At 46.2% G+C, this 26,807-nt stretch overlaps 3 protein-coding genes across 7 annotated transcripts in view; 2 read left to right on the top strand and 1 right to left on the bottom strand.

The window, feature by feature from the left end:
• The window catches only part of RGR (retinal G protein coupled receptor), a 12,655-nt gene extending 8,492 nt beyond the window's left edge, over positions 1-4,163 (bottom strand). For 2 of the 4 annotated variants that reach the window (XM_039872270.1, XM_039872268.1), the window contains exons 1-3: positions 4,058-4,163; positions 2,276-2,432; positions 1,070-1,203 (exon numbers count right to left, since the gene is read on the bottom strand). In XM_039872270.1, coding sequence (XP_039728204.1) covers positions 1,070-1,203; positions 2,276-2,432; positions 4,058-4,136 — 370 coding nt within the window. In that variant the 5' untranslated portion in view covers positions 4,137-4,163. The remainder of the gene's footprint in view (positions 1-1,069; positions 1,204-2,275; positions 2,433-4,057) is intronic. The other 2 variants (XM_039872271.1, XM_039872269.1) reach the window with 1 other exon arrangement.
• A 2,289-nt stretch (positions 4,164-6,452) lies between these two features.
• Positions 6,453-17,460, top strand: LRIT1 (leucine rich repeat, Ig-like and transmembrane domains 1). The gene is made up of 4 exons (XM_039872447.1): positions 6,453-6,584; positions 9,988-10,454; positions 13,926-14,231; positions 15,503-17,460. Exons 1-4 carry the CDS (start codon positions 6,463-6,465, stop codon positions 16,477-16,479), a joined length of 1,872 nt encoding a protein of 623 aa, XP_039728381.1. The 5' UTR covers positions 6,453-6,462; the 3' UTR covers positions 16,480-17,460.
• Positions 17,461-22,395: 4,935 nt separating this feature from the next.
• LRIT2 (leucine rich repeat, Ig-like and transmembrane domains 2) lies at positions 22,396-26,241 on the top strand. 2 transcript variants are annotated; one of them, XM_039872445.1, is made up of 4 exons: positions 22,396-22,505; positions 22,821-23,602; positions 25,145-25,168; positions 25,282-26,241. In XM_039872445.1, the coding sequence occupies exons 1-4, from the start codon at positions 22,396-22,398 to the stop codon at positions 26,046-26,048; spliced, it is 1,683 nt and encodes a 560-aa protein (XP_039728379.1). In that variant the 3' UTR covers positions 26,049-26,241. The 2 variants fall into 2 exon arrangements, with proteins under 2 accessions (XP_039728379.1, XP_039728380.1); XM_039872446.1 differs by lacking the exon at positions 25,145-25,168 and having other exon boundaries at positions 25,288-26,241.
• Positions 26,242-26,807: the final 566 nt, after the last annotated feature.

The raw sequence follows: 26,807 nt of genomic DNA, 5'->3' as shown, positions 1-26,807 counted from the left end.
TGTGTGTGATGGTCCAAGGGAGTTTTGGAGGCAAGGCTGGGCTAGTGGTGGGAGATGAGCTCCAAGGTCGGGTGGAACAAGAAGTGCTAACCTGCCAGAACAAAGGTAGTTTTTTGGCCCGGAGAGAGGCATGTGACTCAAGGGCCGGGTGCTGTGTGTGTCTGTGGCAAGGGTGGATCTGCAATTCCAAAGGGGCCATGCCCAGGGCTTAGGCCATGCTGACCAAGGACCCCACAGTGACCTCTGTGCTAGGGAAATCCACAGTTCCAAATATGGAGTCCAGGAGACAAAGGGAGAGACTACCTCCGGAGGTACCCAGGCCATGCCCAATCCCAGCTCTGCTCCTATTAGCTATGTGACCCTAGACAAGCTATTTAACTTCTCTGAGCCTCTGCTTCCCAGTCTGCAAGCTGGGAGTTGCTGTGGGTGAACGTGTATTTTATCTTAATGTGTATTAAAATTATAAAAACATTAAAGCTGTGATATCACAGATATTATTTAGAACAAGACTAAAGCAGGCATTTACAATTTTTAAAGTGAGTCACTTATAAGTCAGAAATATCAAATAAATAACACAGCAAGTGGTACATTGATATGGCCAATTATGAAGATGGTATTGACAATACAGCTTGAGAAATGTAGAGCTACACTGGATTTCATGAAGGCCTGGCACGGCAGAGGCCCAGCACTTTCCTCCAGTCCCATCGTCTCTCTATCCCTCAACAGCGTCTGTCTTCAAGGACATTTTCTGTATCCATGCTCTCATTTGATTTTCAAAATGAAACTGTGTGGTTGTTTACAAAAATCACCATGCAGAGGAGATTAGGGTTCAGAGAGGACCCCTGACTTGCCTGCAGGGAGGGCACAGGCAGTCTTTCCAGTGTGTATCTCAACACCTACCTCTCTTGCATTCTCCCAGCCTCCTTCCTTTCCTGAGTGCCTGCCCCCTACTCTCATGCACTCTCGCCCCCACCCACATGTCCCTGAACTGGGAAACACTGAGCAGGCCTTTGCCTTGATCACTTTCACTGTGCGGATGTCCCTCCACCCTGGGAACCCAAACACTTACGGGTGCAGTAGTGGTGATAGCGCCCCCAGGCGATGGCTGCGCTGCTGCAGATGCTGGCCAATGCTGTTGTAAATCCCTGGAAGCCATGAGCCTGGCAGCCATCTGAACCATAGGGCCAGCGCCTATGAGAGACACTGGGCACCAGTGAACCCTCCTTTCTGTTTCTGTCCCTCCTCCCATACCCACCCAGCATCAACTCGAGGGTACCTTCCTGAATGTTGGCCTAGCTCCTCAGAAGAGGGCTTATTATCCTTTTTCCTATGAGGAAACTGGGAGCCTAGAGAGCAAGTCACTGGGGTGAAGGGGTGGAAGCCGGCGCAAACTCTCCAGGCTCAGCACCGTGGTTGGAACAAAGGTCTCTCTGCATGACCAGCTGCCTCCATCACAGGAAATGGAACACCCTAGTTGGAAAGACAGCTATTCCGTAGATGGGGAAACTGAGACTCAGAGAGGAAAAGGCCACACAACAGATGAAGGCAAAGTCGGAGGAAAGACCCCAGGCCTCCCAACTTGGCTGCATGGGCCAAGCAAGAGTAAAAAATTCAGTTGCCTCTTCTTTGCCCTGGGCAGGGGTAGGAGGAGATCACAGCAGGAAATCCTCATTGATTCAGACCCCACAGAGCATTCACACCCAGGAGGCCTCCAGCTTGCATCTGTAGTGCCCGAATGTTCAGTCTGTTTAAGAAAACAATCTTGTAAACACCTTTTGAGGCCATGTTGGAAGACTGGTTTGCACATAAGAAGGTCTTAGACACTTGTCAAAGAATCCCGTTTGTTTTCACAACACTTATTTAGGGCTTCCTATGTGCCAAGTATTGTTTTAAGTTATTTGCAAATAATAACAAGTCAATACTTCCAACCACCATATCAGATAGGTAATAATATCCAATTTATAGTAAAAGCCAATTTATATAATAAAGCCAAGATTCAAATTTAGGCAGCCTGGTTGCAGGGTCCATGTTCCTAATCCCCACAGTCAGTCCGCTCTATTGGTCAGGTTTAAGCAGCTCCTGTGTTCCAGAAATTGACTGTGGTTCTTTGTGGATAGTCTGGAATTCGGATTTAGCCTATTTCGGCCTACCCATCCTCTCCCCTAGGGTCAGCATTCTATTGGTAAGAAGAAAGCCTCTGGTCTGGTGCCTAGTGCCCAGAGGTGAGGCCCCAGGAAGGACCCAAGAGCCGAGGGACTGGGGAGGGAGCTGGTACCGGAGGAGGCTGGATGTGGCTGCGATGAGAGCATTCAGGCTGATCCCACTGTCTGCCAGAGCCAAGCTCAGCACAAGCAGGTGGGTAGGGGTCCGCAGCTCTGGATTCTTGCAGAAAGAGAGGATGGTCAGGCTATTGAGGCTGAGACCAGAGAGAGCTGAAAAGAAGGTAGAGGCTGGTATCAGGGTTGGTGAGGCCCGCCTGGGGTCAGAACCAGGGGTGTGGGGTGGATGGAGCCTCAGCAACCTCCCTGCACTACCCCTTCACACTCGGCAAGTCCCTCAGTGCAGCTCATCAAACACCTACAAGGTGGGCTGACCCTCAGAGACCGAAAGCCATAAAAACACACCCTGCTCTCTACCACTCACAACCTCATGGGAAGACAGACAAAGAAGAAAAGCAACAAAGTGCAGCATGGTTCATTCTAGATCAAAATCACAGACAGCCACTGAGCACTTATCACATGAAGCCCAGTGCTCAGCACTTTATGTGGATCCTGTCATCCAGTCTTCACCTGAATACTGTCTTCCCCATTTATAGTTGGGAAACTGAGGCTTGGAGAGGATGGCTAACTTGCAGCTAGTAACTGGTGGAGCTGGGAATCAAATTCAAGTCTTTCAAATTCCAGAATGTCTTCTCTAAGTGCTGTGGAGCAATGTCAAGGAGAACCTCAGAGAGGAGGAGGCTTTGTGAGAGCTAGGGGGTACCCAGGACACCAGGCAGTGAGGTGAGCCTGAAGGGAGTGGTCTCAAGTGGCAGACAGACCAGACCTTGAATTTCAGCTGGCTCATTTAATACTCTCTGAGCCTAGGCTTCTCTCATCTAACGTAAAGAATGGGGAAGGATCTTGTCTTCAAAACTGTGATTTACTATGAGGACAGGGTACAGAAGACAATTCTAGAAAGGAACAGCATGTGCAAAAACATATAATGGTAAATTTCAAGGCTTGTTTGATGACCTAGAGGGATGCTAGATTGTAAGTTTCCCAGAAGAAAGGAAAAAGGGCCGGGGCCACCAAGACCAGTCTTGTAGCTGCTGCTCCCTCCTCACGGTCAATTCTTGCTGGGTGAGAAAATGTGCTAGTTATTTCTCTGAATCTGCTCTGAACAAGGGCTGCATCCCTATCAACCTAGCCTTGGGCTGTCCCAGCTCCAGGGTCTACAGCCCCAGCTCTGGCCTCAGTGAGCATCTTAGGGATTCTGGGTTGAGGCAGGCACATCATGGACCCAGGCCGCTCCAAGAATGGAAATGCTAAGGGCTGAGAGAATAGAGATAGCGGCAGTGATGGGGGTGCAGGAGAAGCTGAGAGTGAATGAACTTAAATTCCCAGGTGTCTATCTCTGCTAGCACTTTTTACCCATGATCCTATCTAATCTTCACCACTATCCACTTGGAAAGTCAGGGCACTGAAGGCCAGAAAGCTCAAGTGACTTGGTTAAAGTCACACAGGTGGCAGAGCTGTCTGTCTCTAGAGACTATTAGGGGCCTGATCATACACAAGATTCTTAGCAGGATTTTCAGAGAGTGAATTAAATTTTCTCCTGGCTCAAAAGACATGAAAAGGCCTGAACCCTGGTGTTCGGTCATGCCCTAGGCAGATGTCCCTCTCTCAAAGTCTCTCTCTCCCTGACCTTTGCCTGCTCCTCTCTCTTGCCTCCTAGCCTGCAGATTGCATTCCACAGGTCCAGGCACAGAGGAGCAGAATTTGGGGACCTCTCTTTTCCAGCTTTGCAGCTGTGGCCCACTGGGTCCCCACTCCACCCCAGGTTCTGCCTGGCTCACCTTCCACCATCAGCACTGTCCCCACAGCAAGCACCTCTAGCTCCCCGAATCCAGTGGGTAGGGACCTGGACTCTGCCATCCTCGCCTTCTTCCCAGTTGGCTTAGCTCTCCTCTGCTCACAAAGCCAGGCCCCTCCCTTTTAAAGGGCCATCCCATGAGCTGGCACATGCAGGTGATTATTCTAGACCTTGGGCTCCTTCTTGCTGCCCCTCCTCCCAAATCATCCTCTTGGCTTAAGCAGAAGGAACTTATTCACCAGTTGGACAGTGCAGCCTTTGTGAAGTGGGAATGGAGCCGTGTTTCATTCATTTTGGCCTCACCAGGCAGGATTAAGGACCCAGAATCCAAATGGTGTGTGGCTGAGAGCCAAATTAGAAAAGTTGCATAACCAAGGGAGCGGTTGGGAGCAAAAGGAGGGATTTGAGCTGCAGCTGTACTTTAGAACTGGTTAAGGGCCAGGTCTTGCCATATCTGTAGGTGCTGAAACACTGAGCACCTATGTGTATGTGTGTGTACATATGTTTGTATCCCCATGTTCACATGCATGTACTCACAGTGAGGAGGAAAGGATGATGGCTGGAAATTCATCTGCTGAAGTAGTCCCAATTGGGACTAGAGACTGGGGTTCTTGTTCTGAATATGCCATTAACTAGCTGCCTGCCCTGGGGAGGGACCATTGGGGTCTTCTCTGTTTCCTCCTTTGCAATGTAAGCACATTTTTGCATGGCCTCTATAAGTCTTGGTTAGAAGAATATATCATGGATATAGCCTTTGGAGTGCACTTCCTGACTCCCACATAGCACTTCAGCTACACAAGTATCAAAGTCTCCCAAGGCACTGGCTTGGGACAGAGCGACTGCTATCTTCTTGTAAGTGGCCCATGACCCACTAAGAGCTTCGCCTTTTATAAATGAGGTCCTGGTACAAATTATACACTGGCTCATGGTGAAATTTGCATCAGGAAACACTAATTTAGAGCAGCTTAATTCATTTTCAGATGAAGATACCAAGGCCTAGAGTGCTATCAGCAATATAGCTAGTGTTCACTGAGTGCTCATTAAGGGCCAAGTACTGTTCTCACAGACCTTATAATTCCTCCATGAATTAGATACTATCATTCTTTAGCAAATCGAGGCTCAAAGCCATTAAGAATCGGCTTGAGGTCATGCAGTGATTCACAAAATCTCCAACTCCTGTCCCCTGGGGCTCCTGGTCAAGTGGCTAATTTTATTTCATAAATGTTCATTTCCCATGCCCTTCCTCTTGTAGTCTTCATTTATATCCATGTATAAGCATCCCTCTGATGTCCACATCTTCCTGGAAGCCTTCTTTGGTAAGCCAGTTACCACAGAGTCTTCCCTGATCTTTCCCAATTTCTACCTTGCAATACTGGTTAATACATATGTCAGGGTTTTTTCATGCCTGCAAGATCAAAAAAGACTTCAAGGGAGAAGAGAAAGCAGGATGGGACTGGGAATCAAAAGTGGAGTAAGACAGATAGGAAAGCATCGCCAGCAGAAGGAGGGAAAGGCAGGGATGTAGAAAGGGGCCACTGGCCATTGGTTTGGGGAGGAGGAGGTAGAGGTGGGAAGCACTGAGAAAATCATATTGGCTGAATTGAGAGAGAGAAAAGGATGGGAAGCAATGTTTCCTGGAAGTCAGTGTTGTCAAAACAAGCCTGGCACATAGCCAGGCACTTCATATGTGCACTGAGCCCCAGGTATCTGCATTGGTCACATCTCATTGGTCTAAGCCTGTCTAGGCCCATGGGCACAAGGGACTGAGGAACTTTCTGGAAAAGCCAAAAGACCCAGGTAGGCATGCTGGTCCAGAGAGCAAAGCCTTAATGAATGAAAGAGTGAAAGATGGAAAGAGGTTGGGGGTAGGGGCTCTTTTTAATGCCTTCACTGCCTTCATCTCATTGCTTTTCCACTATGAAATAGTGTCACAGTAAAGAATTTCCAATGGTCCTTATCAGAGGCCAAGGTCTATGTTTACCTCTTCTGAGCCCAGGCACCCTGGCAGGTCTGTGCTGCCCACAGCCTGGCTGGCATGGAGTGGCTTTGGAGGTGGGCAGTCCAGCCGCTTTCCCTTGGGTGACTGTTCATCTACCCCACCTTCTTGTGCCCTGGCCTCTCTGCTACTGAAGGGAATCATCCTCCCCCACCCTCAGGACTGGGTGATTCCAGGAAGCAATAAGCCGCTGAGTGCTGTGGCCAGAGTTCCCCTCCCTAATCCCCAGCCTGTCCATGTTTATCTGATGGCCCCAAGCGGGCGGTGGGGGGGAGGGGTGTGCAGGGGGCGGGGGACAAGGAGCCAATGAGCAGATGCTGGGCTTGCCGGGCTCGGAGGACAGAGCAGTCCAGGGACAGACCCCTACCTGGGCTACAGAGGAGCCAGGAGCCATGAGGGTGGCGGTGGGCATGCTCTGGCTCCTGGTCCTCGTGGGGTCCTCCCAGGCCCGGGGCTCCTGTCCCTCTCAGTGCAGCTGCAGCCTCCACATCCTGGGTGATGGCAGCAAGGCCAGGTATGGCACCAGGTGTATGGGATGGGTAGCCCGGCCCCCATTGCTCTACCAGCTAGGCCGGGTTGGGAGGGTTGGATGCTGGGCCCTCAGAGTGTGGCCAAGTAAGATCTCCATCTCTCTGGCTTTTGAAACCCAGGGCTCCTATAGGACTGGTCTGCATTGAATTATTGTCCAGCCAGCGGAACATGGTTAAGCCTGGGAGGTACTAGGTACCTTTACACATGGGGATGGTACCTTTACACAGGTGTGCTGGCTCCAAGAAATTCTTCCTGAGTCCTCCTCCAGAATCCTGGTAGAGAGAAACCTCCTTAAGGGCCCAGGAAATCTCCCCTTTACCTCTTTTTTCCCCTCTCCTCCCTTCTTTCTTTCCTTTCTTCCTTCCTTCCATTCCATCATCCTCTTGTATCTCCCTAGCTTCTTCTTTCCCAGACCTCTCCCATTTTCTTGGCTCACCTCCCAGGAGTACCTAATCAGGTCCCAGGTATTTCTTACCACCCCACCCAGGATAGGACCATCTGCCTCCTCATGCTCTCCCTGTCTGGGTCTTCTCTGGCACAGCCCCCAGGATCCTCAGCTTCAACTCCTTTCTGGGGACTCTCTGAAAGGCCAGGAGTGCTCATTCCATTGCAGACAAGCACCCCTCCCTCCTCAGTCTCTCTTTGATTTTCCTCATCTCCCATCTGAGCCCTGAGAGCTCCTCCATCCTTTCCTCTTCCCCCTCCATGGACATTTTTAGGCCACAGGGCTTTGTGGACTCTTGCTGTTTCACTATGGCTCATTCTCTCTTTCTCTTTGGCTGTCTTTAAACCATCCTTCCTCTGACCTCTTCAGCTTATCCATTAATGATCATCACATTTCCCCATCTTGCTCAAGGATTTCAGCCCCTGGCTCAGGGCCTTTCCCACCATCTTCCCAAGCTTCTGGAATTCCGGCCTCCCTTTCTTGTTTGTCTTAGATGGTTATTGGGGAGCCACTGATGGTTTCTGCACTGATGATCAGGGAAGCAATGTTATCAGTGTGATTCTTTCAGTGATCCTGGCAATGGGTGTGGAGTTGATTGGGTGTGAGGGGAGGCAAAGAGGGGAGAAGCACTGCCAGGAAAGGACACCCCACGTGGTCTGAAGAACAGGAAGAGCTCCACTTTTGGTCCAAATCTTTGATGCTCCGACTCATAAATCATCAGAGGTAAGGATCCTCTCCCCAAGGGAATCTAAGACTGAGCCCTGAGCAGGCCAGAAAATAGCCTGTGGCCAAGGACAGTGTGACCAGGGTAACAAAGGGCCTCCCCTGCCACCCACAGAAAGTACAGAGCTTGAAGACACACAGCATCAGTGGCAGACCTGGTGCTAGAACCTAGGGCTTCAATTCCATTTTTAGAGCTCTTCTCATCAGTGATCCTGTCCTGGACAGGAACCAGGGGAGGGCTGCTGGTAGCAGTTTAGCCTTTGGATAGAAAATGAAATTCCAAGGGCAGTTTTAGGTCCCCTAAAGTCAGCCAGTGGCCATCCCTCCTCTGAAACCAGAGCTCTTACCATCAGTCTCTACCTGCCTGACAGTTTCCAGCTGATATGCACCAGTCCATGTGCATGGAGTATCCATTGAGGGGAATGAGGCCAGGAAAGGCTATAGGGGACCCTGAGGTCCCCAACGACCACAGGCACAGATTGTGCAGTCAGACGAAGGCTTATTTGGTCTCAGACACCTTCCTCAGCCCCATCTCTAACCAAGGCCTCTCAGAGGGCCTAGCCCATATGTTTGAGCAACCTGGGCAAACTGTCCATGCTCCATACTCCGATGATCAGAAACAGAGCATGTGTTCCTGTGGGTACTGCGGTTATCTGGGGCAGAAGACAGTCAGAGCACTTGGATAGATATGTTGCCACTGTTCGTGCCTACTGTTCCCAAGCAGGAGTTGTGCTGTTGGCCTATGCTGGGCTCTTATTTGTTTTTTTGATCCTTCCATGACTGTTTTCTCTCCCTTCCAAGACCAATTTTCCCATGAATCCCCTTCTTCCCTCCTACATCCTTCCTCCTTGCATCATCCAAGCCTCTATTATCATTGAAAATATCATTGCCTCCAATGCTCCTCTGTTCTTAGCTAGTGTATAAGCTGTGTGGGGACAAGGGCCGTGAATTTGATATTCTTCTGAATCTTCACAGCACCCATCACTCAGTAGGGGTTCCATGTATATTTCAAGAATATGAGTGAATGGAAAGTAATTGTGCCTTTTGTGGGCATCTTTGACAAGAGAAAAGAAAGCCAAACCCAGCTGACTTGAGTAGAGTTAAACTGATGAATGCTGGCGGAGTGTGTTGAGCAAGAAGGCCTGATATGAGCAACACTGTTTTGACATTACAAGAGAATAACCTCCCTTCACAAAGCAAAACAACTCCCCTTCCTCCAATGCAAGCAGAGAAGCCCTCTTCTTCTTGACAATCCTTCCCTTTTTACTTAGTGTGCTGCTCTCTGTGATAACATATAACATGGCCCTGAATTGTAGGGTCCTTGAGGGCAGGACTGCTTCCTGTTATCTGTCCTCTGCTTTAGTACCAAACTTAATAGAACAAGGTTTAAGATGTCACTGTTTGGATAGAAGATGCCTTGGAAAAAGCTGGTAAGACTGACTCAATCTACTTGCAGTGCTGAGATGCAGAAATTTATGACAGTGATCAATAACCCTGGGCTCCTATGGGTGATAGATATGCAGAGCTGGTACACACATGGCCTCATATAAACCCCTAAACTACCCTGCACCATGGAGTCTACTATTATGGGGAAACTGAGGGAAATAGAGGTTATGTAATATACTCGAGGGCACACAACCAGCAAGCACTGAGACTAGATGTGAAACCAACTGCTGGGCTGCAAAGTCCGGACTCTTAAACACCTTGAGCATCTCATGCTTCCTCAGAGTCAGGAGAGGGTTGAGGCACCCCATGATTTCCACTTTTGATGCCCTTGGCACATTTTTTTCTAATGAAGAAAAGCCAAAATGGTACAAAAATTGAAGTATAATTTAGAAAAATGAATGCTTTTAGCATATATATGCAAGGGGATAATGCACAAGATAATCTCAGTATTTATGAACACTATTCATCCTTAGTGCATTGCAGGTGGTGTGGGCTGCAATAGGACACAACAATTTAAGCTTGAGGTCCTTCCTGCCAAAACCAAATAGTCCTCCGAGGACCCTGTGAAAGGCTCTTAAGCAAGAAGCACCCCGTCCCCCCTCAAAGAGAAAACATAAGCCTGCTTATTTCCAGCTCATTTCCAGCTTGGAGCCTGGGTTTGATGTTCTGTGTTCCCCTGCAGATCAGCAGGCCTCTCGAAGGGAAGTCGGGGAGGGAGGTATCTCCGATCCTACAGGACCCTTGCTCAAATATCCCTCACTTTTGTGACTAGGACTGTGGTGTGCAACGACCCTGATATGACCCTGCCCCCAGCGTCTGTCCCTCCGGACACCTCCAGACTGCGCCTGGAACGGACGGCCATTCGCAGGGTGCCGGGGGAGGCCTTCAAGCTGCTGGGCCACCTGGAGCAGCTGTGGCTACCCTACAACGCCCTCAACGAGCTCAGCGCCCTGATGCTGCGGGGTCTGCGCCGCTTGCGCGAGCTGCGCCTGCCCGGGAACTGCCTGGCCGCTTTCCCTTGGGTGGCGCTCAAAGACACCCCCCAGCTGCGGCTGCTGGACCTGCAGGCCAACCGCCTCTCGGCCGTGCCGCCTGAGGCCGCGCGCTTTCTGGGGAACCTCACCTTTCTCGACCTCTCCAGCAACCAGTTGATGAGGCTCCCGCAAGAGCTGCTGGCTACCTGGGCTCACCTGCAGACCGGGCCCTTCCTTCCTGGACACCGCGCCAGGATGGTTCTAGGTAAGAGAACGCATCCTTCACTTGGAACCACTTTGAGGTCTTAGGCACAATACTGAACCTCTCTGAGCTTCAATTCTTTACCTGGAAAATAAAAATCACACCTGCCTTCTGCATTTGAGTGAAAACTGAGTGAGAGGCACATATTTGTAGGTTTAGGAGCTGAAGCACACAGTCAGACTGCTGCAGTTGAAATCCCAGCTCTGCCTCTTACTAATTATTTGTCTTTGGTTTCCTTTTGTAAAGAGAGGTTAATAAAAATATCTATCTCAAAAGGTTAGCGTTGTGGTTGTAAAGACAGTGGGTACATGTGGCAGGCACAGTGATATGCCACCTAGCTTAGACTAGCTGCCCTGCTTCTTGAGGTGCTGTCAGCAGCAGCCTTCAGCTGTCAGCCTCATTGAATACACATAACTCTCAGGTTCAAGGGACAGCTTCAACTGGCAGAGCAGCCTTGCCCAAGGCCACACCTCCTTTCTGGGGACAGTCCGCATCCAAAGACCTATCACGTGGGAATCTCAAAGACCAGCCACTTGGGACAACCCTGATGAGCTATTTCAGCTCCAGAGAGACCCCCAAGGATTCAACAGGCCCATATGACAGCTCCATGTCTCTCTCGCTTCCTTCCTTCCCTCATGATAAACACACTGCATGCTAACCTTCACCTCAGTCTCCTCCCAGGGATGCAACTTTCAACAGTCTTCAAAGCATGCGAAGGTACATGGGTCCTTCCCTACTCTTTGCTAAGGTCAGTCCTTACTGGCCATCAGCATTAGTGTGGCACTGAAGGGTCTCACAACTCCCTTTTGCCCCCTCATAGAACTTGACCCTCACTACATCCCAGGAGTAGATAGTGCAGGCACAATGCCCTTTGTTTTATAGATGAATACACATAACCTGAGAGTTAGTAAGTGGAGGGTTTGGGCCTAAAGCTCCTGTCATACAAACTGGCTCTCTTTACCCTGTCCCATGAGGGGTTAGGAATCACAGCGGGTCATGGAGAGGTGAGGTGGGTAGTATCAGAAGAGAAGCCTCCTGGGTAGATGTGCCTGGAGCCTGCCTTGGCTCAGATGGGGTCCAGCATTGAGGGCTGGAGTAATCTTAAAGTAGTCTGGGACAGCTCCTGCCCTGAGGCCTGGGACAGTCTCTTAAGGAGGAATTATTTGGGAGCCTCACCTCCTGGAAGCAGGACAGAGAACAGCAAACTCCAGTCCAGCGCTATTCACCCTACAAACTTTCTCACCTAAGGACATTTTCCAGAGGAGTACTTATATAGAAAAATATTTGAAAAATATTTGAAAAATATTTTTTCTGTATCTGGTAACTCTATTCCAACAATCATGTCAGGCAGCCAGGGCGAAAGGTGTTGACCCAGTGTTACAAATAAGAAAAATGAGATACAAGAGAACTTCTAAGTCACATAGCCAGGATTTGGTCCCAGAGATTCAGTTTCCCAAAGAAAAGTAGACTGGGTTTACACCGACTGGACCCTCTTTTTTTTTTTGATTCTGTCCTATTCTATTCCTAACAAAGCAATGGCTTACTAGGTGAACCAGATCTCTTTTCCTGCCCAAGGAACCTATCTGGCTTGGAGGGTGACAGGTAGGGGCATAACACTCTGCAAAATTAATTTTAATTTTAATTATACAACTCATACATGAATATATGTTAAATTAAAAATATTAATCAAAAGGTTAAAGGCCCCTTTGTCCCCTCTTCTGATTCTAGTTCCTTCTTCCCCTCATAAAAGGTAGCCACTATTATGTTTATTTGCATGTTCTCTATCTCTTATAGTAGATCTGCATATGTGCACAGAAAAATTTTATTTGTGTGTTTTGCAGACAATTTTATCATATCGTATGTATCAACCAGCACTAACATTTTATATCTAGTAGTATGTCTTGGAGATCAACTTCATGTTTTTAAACTAGTGGATAATATTCAATAGTATAGTTAAACTACAGTTTATTTAGCCATTCCCCCTTTACTGGACCTTTAGGTTGTTTTCATTAGTTTTAACATCTATGACACCACAAAGAACATTCTTGGCAATACAGCTTGGTGCATGCAGACAAATGTTTCACTAGGATAGGAGATGAGAGGTGGAATTGCTAAGTCACATTAGATATTTTAAAATCAATCTGATAGTCCTTAACACACTGGGCCAGTTCTCACCCTAATCAGTGTATGAGACCACTCATGTGTGTGTTCACTTTGCAAATTTATTTGAGTGCCTACGAATGAGTGGGCACAATTCTAGATGCTGAGGGTGCAGCAATGAGCAAAATAGATGAAAAATCTATTCCCTCATGAAGCTAAAAATTAAAATGGCCAAAACGTTTAACTTTTGCCGATCTGACAGGTGGTTGTTTTATTGTCCTTTAACTTTGCCTTTTGCTTTCATTCTTTGGGGACTCTTGTAACAGGTAAAATCCAGATAGTTCACCACCAGAGCCAGGCAGTGAAGAATCTTGGGGTGCAGATGTATCATTACATGCATTTAATCAGTGATACAAGGTAGCAGCCACCAGTAGGATGGGGTGGGGGTGGGTGGGAGAAAGAACTGGTACCCTCCCAGCTAGTTTTCAAAAGGACCTGAGAGTCATGACTATACAGTAGATCTGAATGTAGCTTCTTCAACCCTTGACAGTCTTCCTTTTAAATATGTTAAATATATGTATGTAAACATATGTACCATTGATTATTAGACACACTATCAAATTTAATAACAGTCTTTGGGTGATAAAAAGGACATAACATTAAATGCATTCATTTTGCATTTCAGAATTGCAAACATATAAAAAGGAATTGTGCCTTATAATTGAGGACACATGATACCCCTTTGTCTGTTGAAGATTCTTTGACAGAATGAGTATGGTGACCTGCTTTTAGCTCTATAAAGATGTTCAGTTTTAAGTGAAGAGGAATGGAATATAACATAAGATTTTACTTCCTTGCCTACTCACTCCTCTTCTTACCCCTTTTTGAGTCTGTGTCAAAGGGACCAGGGCTCAGAATGCTATCCTCATTGCTGGGGTGATGCTGAAAGTGCCACTTATACTGTAAGGACAGGGTTCAAGGGGCAGGGGTCATAAGCATTTCTAGAAATGGGTTTTGACATATTGTATTATTGCAGAAATACTCACTGCCTGGCCAGTAGCTTGAAAAGGTCGTCTAAGAATGGCAGGAGTAATTGTTAATTTTGTCAGTATGCTATATGGCCTACTCAGTGCTTAATATGATTTTTCTTTATTTATGCTTATAGCAACCCTGAAGGGGAAGTAATGCCATTATTCAAGATGAAGAACCAGGCTTAAGGTTGCACAGCTAGCAAGACAAGGAGCTGAGCCTGGAGGCCAGTTCTGCTGATTCTGAGTTGGGACATCCCTTGTCCTCCCTGAGTGGGAAGGGAACCTGAGCCTGGCGATCTGAATTGCTAGGGCTCACCTCTTGCTTTCCCTTTTACCCCTGCAGGACTACAGGATAATCCCTGGGTGTGTGACTGCCAACTCTATGACCTGGTCCATTTTCTGGAAGGCTGGGCCCCAAACCTGGCCTTCATAGAAGCCAGGCTGAGGTGTGCCAGCCCTCACAGCCTTGCCGGAGTGGACTTCAGCCAGCTGGAACTGAGGAAGTGCCAGAGTCCAGAGCTTCGTCCAGGGGTGGCCAGCATCACGTCCCCTTTGGGTAGCGCGGTGTTGCTACGTTGTGGGGCCACGGGGATCCCTGGGCCCGAGATGAGCTGGAGGAGGATCAACGGGCACCCACTCAGTGGCACAGGTAGGTGAGTTATAGGGGCTGTTATGCTGAGATCTCAGGCTGGGGTTGGTGGGTCACTGTCCAAATGGGCAGCATGTTTATCAAGGAGAGGAAAGTAATCTAAGCAGTGTTGTTTACTCCCATTCTGTCTGAGTAGAGTTGGACAAACTTCACCTAGAGGTAGGGCTTGGGGACAATGGCTTTGAAGATGATGACGATGGCTCCTAGTCTGTCCTACCATATTCCACTAGCCACTCTATCAGAGACTCAGGGTCTACCCTGAGAGGAACAAAATGCTGACTTTTTGGTGGAAGATACTCTCTTAGTGTACTTAATATTTATAGTAAATTTCCCAGTTGTAAATATTAAGTCAGTATTACTAGGAGTAACTAATGATGAGTTATCATTTATTGAGCTCTTCTTGTGTTAAGTATATTATGTACTTAATGTCATAGGACTTTAAAGAACAACCTGAATATCCTTCTTATTTTGCATATAAGTAAACTGAGGCCCTGAGAGGCTAAATTGCTTGGCTTACATCAACAGCTCTTACAAAGAAGAGCTGGGAATCTAATATAATCTGGCCAACTCCACAGAGTGTGCTCTTTTTGCTGTGTAGACAGAGATGGTTCATCTCTAGCACTGAGTGGGGGTGGAGTGGGATGAGGAATTCAGAAGTCAGGGCCCACTCACATGCAGAAGATGTTGAGGAGAAACAATTTCTTAGCACCTGACCAGAAAAGCTCACATTTCTTCCAGCTTTCTTCTGTGTCTCCCTCAACTAGATTAGTAAGCATTGCTCTAGGACTGTGGATTTGAAATCAATTTAAAAAGAAAATTGTATAAGGAGCTCCATATCTAAAACAGGAAGTTGAAAATGCTCTGACTGAAGTGGCAGAGGGGCTGGGCAGGGATGGGCAGAGTGCTTCCAGCTGGGCCTCTGCCTCATATTCAGTCTGACCCACCTTATTTCCAAAGCACCTGCCCACTGCCCTTGAGGGGTCAGCTCTTCCAAACTCTAGGCCCTGAAGAAAACTGTTTGAACAACTCAGATTCAAGAGGCAGATCATTCCTAGGCTCTGCCTCAGCCTGGGGCTTCAGGGATGCCCCAAACTTGAGCCCAACTGATCTCAATCCCCTTGGATAGTCTAAGGAAAGCTGAATGACTCTCAGAGTTTTCTCAGGATGACTAGGTCTTCAGTAGTCCAGGGGCTGTGAACTTGGCCCTGGAAGAAAGGTTGGGGCAGATGGGCTCATTCATTCTCCCACATATGCCTCTTTTCCCCCTCCAGTGCACCAGGAAGTCTCCAGTGATGGCACAAGCTGGACCCTGCTGGGCCTGCCTGCTGTGTCCCATCTTGACTCTGGAGACTACGTCTGTCAGGCCAAGAACTTCCTGGGAGCCTCCGAGACTCTTATCTCTCTTGTTGTCACTGAGCCCCAGACTTCGACAGAAGGCGGTGGGAGCCCAAAGGCACCGTGGGAAAGGACAGGCGAAGGAGTGGAAGCTGCTGCATACAATGACAAGCTGGTGGCCAGGCATGTCCCCCAAGTCCCTGAGCCTGCTGTCCCGGCCACTGGGCCCCCTGTGCCCAGCATTAAGGAGGAGCTGATCCTCCAGCACTTCCAGATGGGTGCCCCAGGAGAGCGCTCAGATGGGCAAGTGGAACCCCAGGAGGCCCGAATGGTGCGGTCTCTCAAAGTGGTAGGGGACACTTACCAGAGTGTGACCTTGGTGTGGAAGGCCCCCCAGGCCGGGAACACAACCGCCTTTAGTGTCCTCTATGCAGTCTTTGGGCAGCGCAACATGCGGAGGATAGTTGTGCAGCCTGGGAAAACCAGGGTCACCATCCATGGGCTGGTGCCTAAGACCAAGTATGTGGCGTGCGTCTGTGTGCGGAGCCTGGTGCCCCGGAAGGAGCAGTGTGTCATCTTCTCCACCAATGAGGTGGCGGACGCCGAGGCCACTCAGCGGCTCATCAATGTGGTGGTGATCAGTGTGGCAGCTGTCATCGCCCTGCCCCTCACGCTGCTCGTCTGCTGCAGCGCTCTCCAGAGGCGCTGCCGCAAGTGCCGCACTGGGGGCTCCACTGAGGCCACGAGTGCTTATGTCAACCTGGAGAGCCTGGGCCACAGCGAGGACGGCTCGGAGGAGCTGTCCCGGCACAGCCTCAGCGAAGCTGACAGACTCCTCTCTGCCCGTTCCAGCCTGGACTCTCAGCTCTTGGGGGTCAGGGCAGGCAGACGAATCAATGAGTACTTCTGCTGAGGGGCCCACTTCCCCATGGACACAGATGCCCACACACCTGCTCTGACCTCTCTCTTCTACTCCTACACACTCAATCTGACATCTAAGTCCATGTTCACCCACTCTTATCCACTTGGATACCTGCTTATTCATACATGTACACACAACAGCAAAAGTAGTAACAGCTAACACTTATTAAGCACTTACTATGTGCCAGAAAGTGTTCTAAGTGCTTTACATGCATTAACTCACTTAATTCTTATAATAGTCATTTGCAGCAGGACCACTATTCTCCCCATATTCCTAGAGAAGAAAGAGGGGGATTAGATAACTTGTCTATATCAGTCAGTTTTTGCTGCATAATAAATAAAAGCAAAATCTCAGTGGTATAGAGCAACAAGCATTCATTTCCACACAGACCTGTGGGTTGACTGAGGTGGTTCTGCTCCATGTATCTTAGTTGGGGCCTAGGATGGAGAGTCAGTGACTATCTGGTGCAGGCTCCTTTCATGAAGAGATGAGATGATATCAGAGGAGTGAGCAAAAACTTGCAATGCCTCTCCAGCTCTTGGCTTAGAACGGGCACTCTGCAATTTCTGCTTGTAATCTATCTGCCAAAGCCAGTCTTTTGACCAACCCAGCTTTCACAGGCCAGGAAAGGACAGTTCTCTCATGGACGTCATGGTAGGGTAGAAACTATTTTGCTCAGCAGCGATCTAATCTATTATATTGCCCACATCTACACAGCTAAGAGTGACTGCTCTGGAAGTTGGACCAGGCATTTGGTTCCAGAGTTGATAGCCTTAATACTCTCATATACCACATCTTGATTACATTTATGTTAACTCACAGACACACAGACAACCTCTTTATGCAGTATCCACATTTGTATAGTTACACACATACACACACAGAGACATACAACATGCCCTCACTGTGTACATTCACCAATTCCAACATTTTTTTTTTCCCTCTGGGTACCATTCTGCCTAGAGATAATCATTTAATTGTCAATACATTCTAGAAGTCTGGATGATGCCCAAGAGACTACTGCTCATTTACTCTAAGAATATCAGGCTGGAGGAATCTGAGAGACCCTCTGTGGCACGTGGCAAGTATACTCAATGCTGTCCCCGTGCAGCAGCCTTTGTGATTCTTACTGAAACTTACCTGGGTTCCTGAGGGTGTCTCAGAGCCTTCCCTGTTCTGAACAGGAGGATTTCTGTTTGGTTTGCTTAGAGCTGGGAAACCTCTGGGATGTCTCTGGGCACAGGAACAGGCAAACATTCCTGCAGAAGTGCCAATGTTGTATCTTATCTGCAGGACTGAATTCTAAAGAGAAGAACATCCAGAATATTTGGTGCCAGGGCCTTTGGATAACAGTTGAGAAGATTTAGGGACAACAAGTGATCCAAAGAAACTATTTGGCTAGTATCACGTAAGAAACTCCATATTATGTTGAACACTTGCCAGATATAAACAGTGTGTTGCAGTGATTTCTAAAGTTACTGTACTCTCTCTCACATTTACAAAAGACCTTACAACATATAACCTTACAACAATTTTCCTATTTTCTCTCATTTGACCCTACAACAACTTATTATGGAGCTGGGCTACTTGACTTTACAGACCACAAAACTGAAGCCCAGAGAGTGGAATAATTTATAGAGGGTTGTGATGGATTTTTTTTTGGAAGATCCAAGTCTTTGATAACTTTCTGGCCAGACTGAGGGTCTATATTCAGTATTGATCTCTGCAATGCGATCCACAGCATGTTCACTACAGAAATGGATTTTTTTCAAGCCACTGAAACCTGGGATCAGAACCATGAGAGCATTGGTGCACACGAGCACAGAATTTCCTCACGTGGATGTTTTCTACACATCACCTGGAGGGTACCTCCACTATAACCTGTGGGCAATAGCCATTGGTAAGAGAAATTATTTGTTGGAAGATGACAAAGCTACTGTCTACGTCATGGGCCAGCAAACTTTTCTTTACGGAAAGCCAGATAGTAAATATTTTAGGCTCTGTTGCTGCTACTCAACTCTGCTGATATAGTACAAAGCAGCCATAAGCAATATGTAAGTTAATGAGCATGGATGTGTTCCAGTAAGATGTTATTTACAAAAACAGATGGCAGGCTAGATTTGGCTCCCAAGCTGTAGTTTTCCAACCCTTGATCTAGATTTATAAAGGCATTTCTGCTGTGTCTTGAGACACACAAGACTCAATTCTGGTTGTTTGATATATGAGATTGACAGGAATTCTTCAAATTAGAACAAATATAAGTGCAATAGATGAAAGCAACCATTTGTTGAAATGATCAGTGTTTTCTCTAGATGACTGGCTGGTCCAATTAAGATCGAACAAAAAAACTTGTCAGTTGTGTGTGTATGTGTGTGTGTGTGAGAGAGAGAGAGAGAGAAAGAGAGAAAGAGAGAGAGAGAGAGAGAGAGAGAGATAGAGAGAGAGAGAGAGAGAGAGAGAGAGAGAGAGAGAGAGAGAGAGAGAGAGAGAGAGAGAGAGAAGAAGAGATTCGAACTTTGCAATGATTCATCAAGACCTACCTTGGTCATCTAGATGTAATGGCCCCCAAGACAGTCAGCCTTCCAATATTCATCTGTTATCTTTCTTTTGTGTGACATGTCTTTGGTTTGCTCTTATAGAGAAGAATCAGGCTGGATTGTGCTCATGAATATTCGAATCGGAAAAAACAAATTCCCATTGTGAAAAATAAAATGGTATCTAGTTTATATATTAGTCTTTTGCTATATGAGTCTGGTTGGTATGAGTCAGTCTCTGAAAATCTCATGTCTTCTTAGAATCCTGGGAAAAGAAATTCTGGTCTTCCAATGCTGAAGACCTTCCTGCACGATGGTGATCCCATAGCATGCTGCCTTTGGAAGTCTTGTTTGGGGGGTGGTTGGAATTGTGGCTTCTCCATCATGTTTTTTCTGCTACATGGTTATACTCCTCTTGACCTAAGCAGAAGCTATGTATGAGGTCACTTATCTGTAGTTGGATGTCTAAGTTGAAGGGTATAAAAAGGCAAATACTACTAGAAATTATATCCTGGAAAGTGAATGTGGCTATTAAAACTAGGTTATCAATTAAGGGACTCAGTGAGCTGTGTGTTTAGAGGACTAGAGATGGGAATTTTTATTTTAACTATCACATAAACCAGTAGAGGCAAAAGTCAACTTACAAGTACTTGACCATATTTTATTTGATTGAAAGGGCATTTTACGCTGTGCTAACAATTCCAAAATTTCAGTGGTTTAACAAAGAAAAATTTTTTACCACTCTCACAGAGTCTACTTGAGTCAGTAGGAAATGTGAATGGAGGAAGGGAGAGCTCTGCTCCACTTATTGATTCAAGGACCCAGGCAGAGAAGACTCTACCACCTAGAATGTCAATAGTTGCTGCAACAAGGGGAAAGAGAAACTGGAGAATCATGCAGGGGCTTTTAAAACATTATATTAGCCAGAATATTAGTCATATAGCCCACTTATTTCAAGGAGGTTGGGAATGTAGTCTTCTGTGTGTCCATCACAGGCATGCCACAGAGCATGGGTACTCAGGAGACCGTCACAGACAAGATTGGCAGCAGAGGTGTGAGGGACAAGCACCAGCTTTAGAAAGAGGAAGAACAGTGTGTCTGCTTCCTGATAGGTCACCAAGTTATCTGTCTGAGCTATCTCAAAGTTCTACCAATTAAATAGACAAGAAACTTTCTTGTTAACATCTTATTAAAACAAGCCAGGGAGATGTTGCCCAGAGCCATTTATATCTAATTATTTCATAAACTCAGAGTAAATTCTCTCTTATGACTCTTTCTCTACCACTCTAAGGGCCAAATTTCTAAAAATATCCTGCAGAAAGAGTGATGGGGGTATAATATACTCAGGCCCCTTCCCTTTGTCGCTAAAATCTCTTGAGTTTAGAGATGCCACTTAACCACCAGTTATTTAAGAAAACTAACACAACCTGACTAACTTTAATTGTCTTAATCTCCTGCCTTAATTGACAACATAACTACTCCCTATGCCCATATGCCAAATAAGGAAACCAGAGGATGAGGATATCAGGAGAGGAGGAGCAGTGCAGAAGTGATGTGAGTGATTTCAGAGATGATATGTCAGTGAGCGTTCTCAGATTTCAGCAAGCCACTGGAAATTTGGTTTGAGATAGATTTATTTGAAGAGACTAACATGGGATGAACAGAGAAGAAATTGTAGGAAATGGAGAGCTCTTTAGGCCCATATATTTTGGGAGTGAGAATAGAGTTCACTAGTGGTTTGTGATATCCCTTGGATTAAATTACATTTTCCATGAAAGTAAACCTGACAAAATCTTGGTGACCTGGTGGGGGAGTCTGCAGTGAGTATCACCCATCAGTATTATCCCCATCAAGCTAAACTAGCAGAGCCCTTGTGTCCTCATCACCCTCAGTCATTGCATGTGGGCTGCCTTAGGAAGGGCATGTCCTCACGCAAGCACACCTTGCAGGTGAGCATTAATCCATTTCTTGAAGGGGGTATAGGCAACACATCATGTCTACCACAAGTTTTGTGCCCATAGAACTCTCTTTGTTTAGATTTTTACCTTGAGAGGAACTCTAGAGATCTAGCCAGATTGTGGAATTAGACTATCTGGAAACTCCAGCAAATACATCTGGCTTGGATGGAAAGCCTGGAGAGTAATCAGCTTAGTTGGTGACCCATTTCTCCCACACTGGTTAACTACTAAGCGGATTTTCTTCCCTGAGGCCTTTTGTAGAGAATAATGTATCTCATGATCTTAGGGGAAACTAGGGAGTTTCAATATTCATCAGGAAATACCCCAAATAATAGAAGTAGACTTTTCTGTTCTTCAAGATTCTGTTGGTGTGGGAGGTGAATTAAAATTTATTGGACACATACTGTATGTTGGGTACTTCATTTTACATAATCTCAAAATTATCTAGAAACTCTACCAAGTATTCATTAATTTTCTCACTTTGCAGAGGAAAAGTTGATATTCATAGGGGTTAAATGATTTTCCAAAGATCTCAAGACTGAGAAGCATAAGCTAGAGAGAAGACCCCCTAGGACAGGGTTATAACAGTTTTGTTCACTGCATTTCATGCACCTAGTAAGTGTGTGACTTAGAGCAGATGATCAATAAATATTTGTTGAGTGAATTAAGGGTGGCAAAGTAAGTATCCAAAAATCATATATGTCACTTTAAAATACAGGCCTTTCATTTTTACCATGTGAAATACACAGCATTCAGGAAAAGTTGTGAGATCTGGGATAAGAAATATGTTTTGGTTTAATCAGAAAACACAGTCTTGTGATTTAACCTCTGCACCATGATGCTCCTCTGACTCTGGTCATCCAAGTGGCAGAGGCAACCGCCTTAATCCAGTAGAGGCATGACTCTTCCACATGAGGTGTTGGGGAGATAACCATTCATAGATGTGGCCACAGAATTACTTGTTACGCATCATCTGCATTCACTTTTAGAGAACGGTTGGAAATTCTAGGTTTCAAGAGCAAATTGTGATCAATGAAGCATTAAATTGATTTTGGCCAAGTCATCTGAACCATGTTGCTCAGAATAGTATTACTTACTCGTTTCTCAGATCTTTTTGTGAGAAACTGAGGGAAGGCAGTATCAGGACCGAATTGACATCTAACTTAGAGTTTGCTTTCTGAACTCAAAAGCCAGATAAAGGGTGGATTTTCTGACCTTAGTTAAGAGACATAGCCCCTTTTCATGGGTTCTCACTGAGCTGGTGATCTGCACTATAACAAACCTCAGAGCATCCAGGGGCTTTTCTACTCCTGTGCTGACCTACATCACCATGGATTACCAATAATAGGATTTGCCACTCAGAAGCTAGGACTATACTTATTCAAAATTCCCAAGGTAGTTTCTTACAGAGGAATATGGCTTCAGTTTCTCACTTTTTCCTGCTAGTTCTGGTCTTTTTGGATTCACATGCAGCTCAGCTATCCTGTCTGCCAGGGTGTACCTGCTCAGAGGAGAGTTTCGGCAGGTGCGCTGTGCTGGCAAGATGCCAGAGGGTTGCAGGGAATGGGCTTTCTTTGGGAATGATTTGGAGTAGGAGCAAGCCTAGAATTTTCAGGAAATCAGCACAATTTCTATGAGACTCATTCTAGTTGGTGCTGAAATTTGGTGAACTGTGCACTTTTACCCAAATGGGTCTAACTTTTTTTATTTCAAGTGAATAACACTTTTTTTTTTCTAATTTATATGTCTAATGCTAGGATAAGTCTGATTCTACTTCCCAGTTTCCTGATGTTTACCTTAAAGTTTTTTGTTTTTTGTTTTTTTTTTTTTTTTTGCACAGGACTCTGCAGTGCATGTCTATCCCTTTGGGAAAGATCCCAAGGAATCTTCCTGAAGAGTTCAAGCAAGTGAGAATTGAACGTTCATCCTTATTTGAATTGTCCCGAGGGTCTTTCACCAACATGAGCACCTTGGAATACCTTTGGCTCAATTTTAACAATGTCACTGTGATCCACCTAGGAGCCCTGGAGTACCTGTCCAAACTGAAAGAGCTGAGACTGGTAGGGAACAAACTCCATTCAATATCATGGACAGCGTTTCGTGCCACCCCACTCCTGAGGGTCTTGGATCTCAAACACAACAGGATTGATGTACTTCCGGAGCTGGCTTTTCAGTTCTTGGTCAATCTGAGCTACCTTGACCTATCCTCCAATAGGCTTACAGTTGTATCTAAGAATGTCTTCTTGAACTGGCCGGCCTATCAGAAACATCAGCAGCCTGGCTGTGGGTCCAAAATTCTCTCCAGCATGGTGCTGGCGCTGCACAACAACCCCTGGCTATGTGACTGTCGCTTAAGGGGACTTGTCGAGTTTGTAAAGTTCATCAGCTTCCCAGTCATCCTAGTGAATCCCTATCTAATGTGCCGAGACCCTCTTTCCAAGGCGGGGCAGTTTTTTTATGAAACTGAGCTCAGTGCTTGCATGAAGCCTCAGATCTTAACCCCCACTGCCAATGTCACCATCCAGGTAGGACAGAACATAACCCTGCGATGCCTGGCACAGGCCAGCCCCTCACCAACCATTGCATGGACATATCCCATGAGCACGTGGAGGGAATTTAATGGTAAGCCACATGCACCTTCTTAAACTATCTGGAAGAATGTGGAGGTTGTAGCGGCTTACTCTCAATAGAGAAGTTCTAAACTGGGTCGATCATAAAGGAAGGGTGCAGGTAGAACTGGGATAGGCCTGAGTTATACTCATCACCACAGAAAAGATTCCAAGATAGTGTTTCACTATCAGCCTTATTTTAAATGGTTGCCACACATATCTCTTGGAGTTGACTTGACATATTGTATAAATATTAGACAACGTATTTGAACAAATATATTTTCGATGGCCTTCTAGATGTAAAACACTATAATATGTATTTTTTAATCATAGAATTTCTGACTAGAACCAATTCTAGAGATTATTACTTATTTCTTAAACTTGCCTGAACAAACTCACCTGGGGTGAGTGTTTACAATAAAATTTCAAGGCCCCTGCCCTGGAGATTTGGATTCAGGGAGTCCAGGGGAGGGCCTGAGAATATGTATTATAATAAGTCTTTCCCCATCCCCTATCCCCTATCCCCCATCCCTTACCCCCCAGCTATTTTCTTACTATCAGGAAAGGTTGAGAAATTCTAGATACTGACTGAATTTCCCACCACTTTGTTGATCAGAACTTATTGCTTGAAGTTGTAATACTGGGACCCAGGGAGATGTAGGCCTGTGGGCCCCACAACAGGGATTTAAACCTGCCTCTTATTTCCTGAAGCTCTGTGCTTGCTCTTCTTTTTCACCTCAGCTGAAATCACCTTTAATGCCACTCTGGGGGTTGGGGCATATCACAAAGCCAGGGATGGCCTCCTAAGGGGTATCTTGAAGCTGTCTACAAGACAACTAGGAATATCTGAGTAAAATTTGAGAAATACAGTCAGTTGTTCAGATATTTATTATATATGATGACAAACTTCTGGGTTATTAAAAAATACTGAATTAACTGAAATTTTGACTTTTTCCTATCATTTTGACCACATATTATTGGTTTGAGGTTAAATACTAATGAAAGAGAAATATAGGATTTATCATTGTAGCTTCTTTGAGAACAGTGAAATGCATCTGGATATTATCTTTTGTGATGCTCTATAATCAGTCTCCTTGGCACCATGTTATATTTATTCTTTCAGTAATGATAACAGCTAACATTTATGGAGCACTTACTATCAAACTTATGGAGTGAATACACTATTATCCCATTTTATTAATGAGGAAATTGAGACCAAGGGATTCTAAGCAACTTGTCCAAGACCATATACCTAGTATGGGATAGAATCCAGGTATTTGGCACCAAGCTCGAAGCTATTTCACATCTTAGGGTAAGAGGGCACTTCTTGAAGCTCACAATATCACAATTGCAGGCGATTTCCTGGAAACCATGGTGTTAACTCAACAAGAGTAAGGTAGTTTGGTGAGATCAACTAATGCAGTTAAAGAACTTCATAGACAGAACAATGTTCCAGATAAATTGCTGCCTCTAAACAACACTCATTATCAGCAAGTCGCTTAATCATGCCAATCCTCAACTTCCTATGTGTAAAACTTGGGTATTTACCTTATAGGGTTGCTGAGAGGCAAACACCTGATAATTAAGTACATACTTAATAAATAGTAATCACCATCTTTTAACCAAAAATTGGCATTGCTGGACCCTCCAGATGTCTATCAGAGATGTGCAAAATGATTTTGCTCTCTCTCCATCCAGTGTTGACCTCATCTGCTGCAGAAGATGCTGTTTTGTCGGAGCTGGTCATACCTGCTGCCCACCTAGTAGACAGGGGCAATTACACCTGTGTGGCTTCCAACTCCATCGGCAGGAGCACCATGGTCATCTCCCTTCATGTCCAGCCTGCCCTGGCCCTACCTGCACCCCATTCTCCTTCTTCCCCGTTGGAGGGCAATGCCTATGTTGCCCTGCGAGTTGTCAAGCAGACAGTGCGAGGGATCCTGCTGGAGTGGTTTGTGGTGGCCGACACCTCTGAGGAAAAGTGGTTCACCCTCTATGTTGCATCAGATGTAGCCCTCAAGAAGGAGGTGGTCCATATGGGCCCTGGAATCAACACATATGTTGTGGATGACCTCCTCCCGGGCACAAAGTATGAAGCATGTCTCAGCCTAGGAGCCCAGCCACCACGCCAGGGCCAGTGCGTGGTCTTTGTGACAGGTAGAGACCGTGGTGGGCTGGATGAAAGGGAGCGCCTTCTGCACATCACAGTGGTCCTGTGTGCTGTGCTGCTCTCGGTGCCTGTGGGGGCCTATGTTTGGGCAGCCCAGGCATCCTGCAGCTGCAGGGAGTGGGGCCTGCACTGCTGTCCTTTTCGCAGGAAAGCCCCCAGATGCCCCCATGCAGCCCCACAGCACATGGATGACTCCTACACAGAACATGCAGCTGTCTGTGAGGATGGCTTGGGGAACAGAGACACTGGGGAGGATGAGGAGAAAGAAAGAGAGGGAGATAATGGCTGAAATTCCTAGCCAGGGGGTGGAATAGTGTGAGCCTCTAGCCCCTAAACTGACCCTTGTGGCAACTCAGCTTGGCTTGATCCATTTATTCAACAAATATTTATTGAGTACCTACTGCATTCCAGAGATAGAACTTGACACAGATTAGAAAGACACAGTTCTTATTTTCATGGAGCTGAGTCAATGGAGCTTTATCCTGTCCAAGTAATTGTTTTATTATACATGGTATCTGGAAATTAATAAATGTTACTCTTTCCATATATATAGCCCTATAACACTTACACATTTACATGTAACGTTCACATATAACATTTCGCATGTGTTATCCTATTGGAGAAAGGCAGAATTCTACCCCTCTTTACAAGTGAAGAAATTGAAGGCAGAAAGTTACAATGACTTGCTCAAAAGTTTCTAATTCCATTGTTTCCTTTAAATGTCTGCTTTGCAATATTCTTGTGTTCCCAATTATTCAGAAAGTATTATTCTCCCTCTTAATGGCAAACACTCAATGAGATCATGTAAGTTTGATGTTCCAAAGAGCTGTCATTTGGAGTGGTAAGAGCCTGGTGGGTGATGAGAGTCTCTGATTGTGGGTGTCTTTGTCCCTGTGAGCAGTTGTTGGTGCTCCTGAGAGCCTGATAGCATCAGCACTGAGGAACAGGGAATTGGCTGCAGCCCAGGGCTTGTGCTCCAGGGATTGCTGGAAAGCAGAGTCATGAGAATCAAACCCAGAAGAAAAGAATCTAAATAAAATCATATGAC

This window comes from Pteropus medius, unplaced genomic scaffold (genome assembly GCF_902729225.1).
Source record: "Pteropus medius unplaced genomic scaffold, Ma_sr-lr_union100, whole genome shotgun sequence".
Taxonomy (NCBI): domain Eukaryota; kingdom Metazoa; phylum Chordata; class Mammalia; order Chiroptera; family Pteropodidae; genus Pteropus; species Pteropus medius.
The sequence above is the reverse complement of the archived record's forward strand: the minus strand, read 5'-3'. Positions and strand labels throughout refer to the sequence as shown.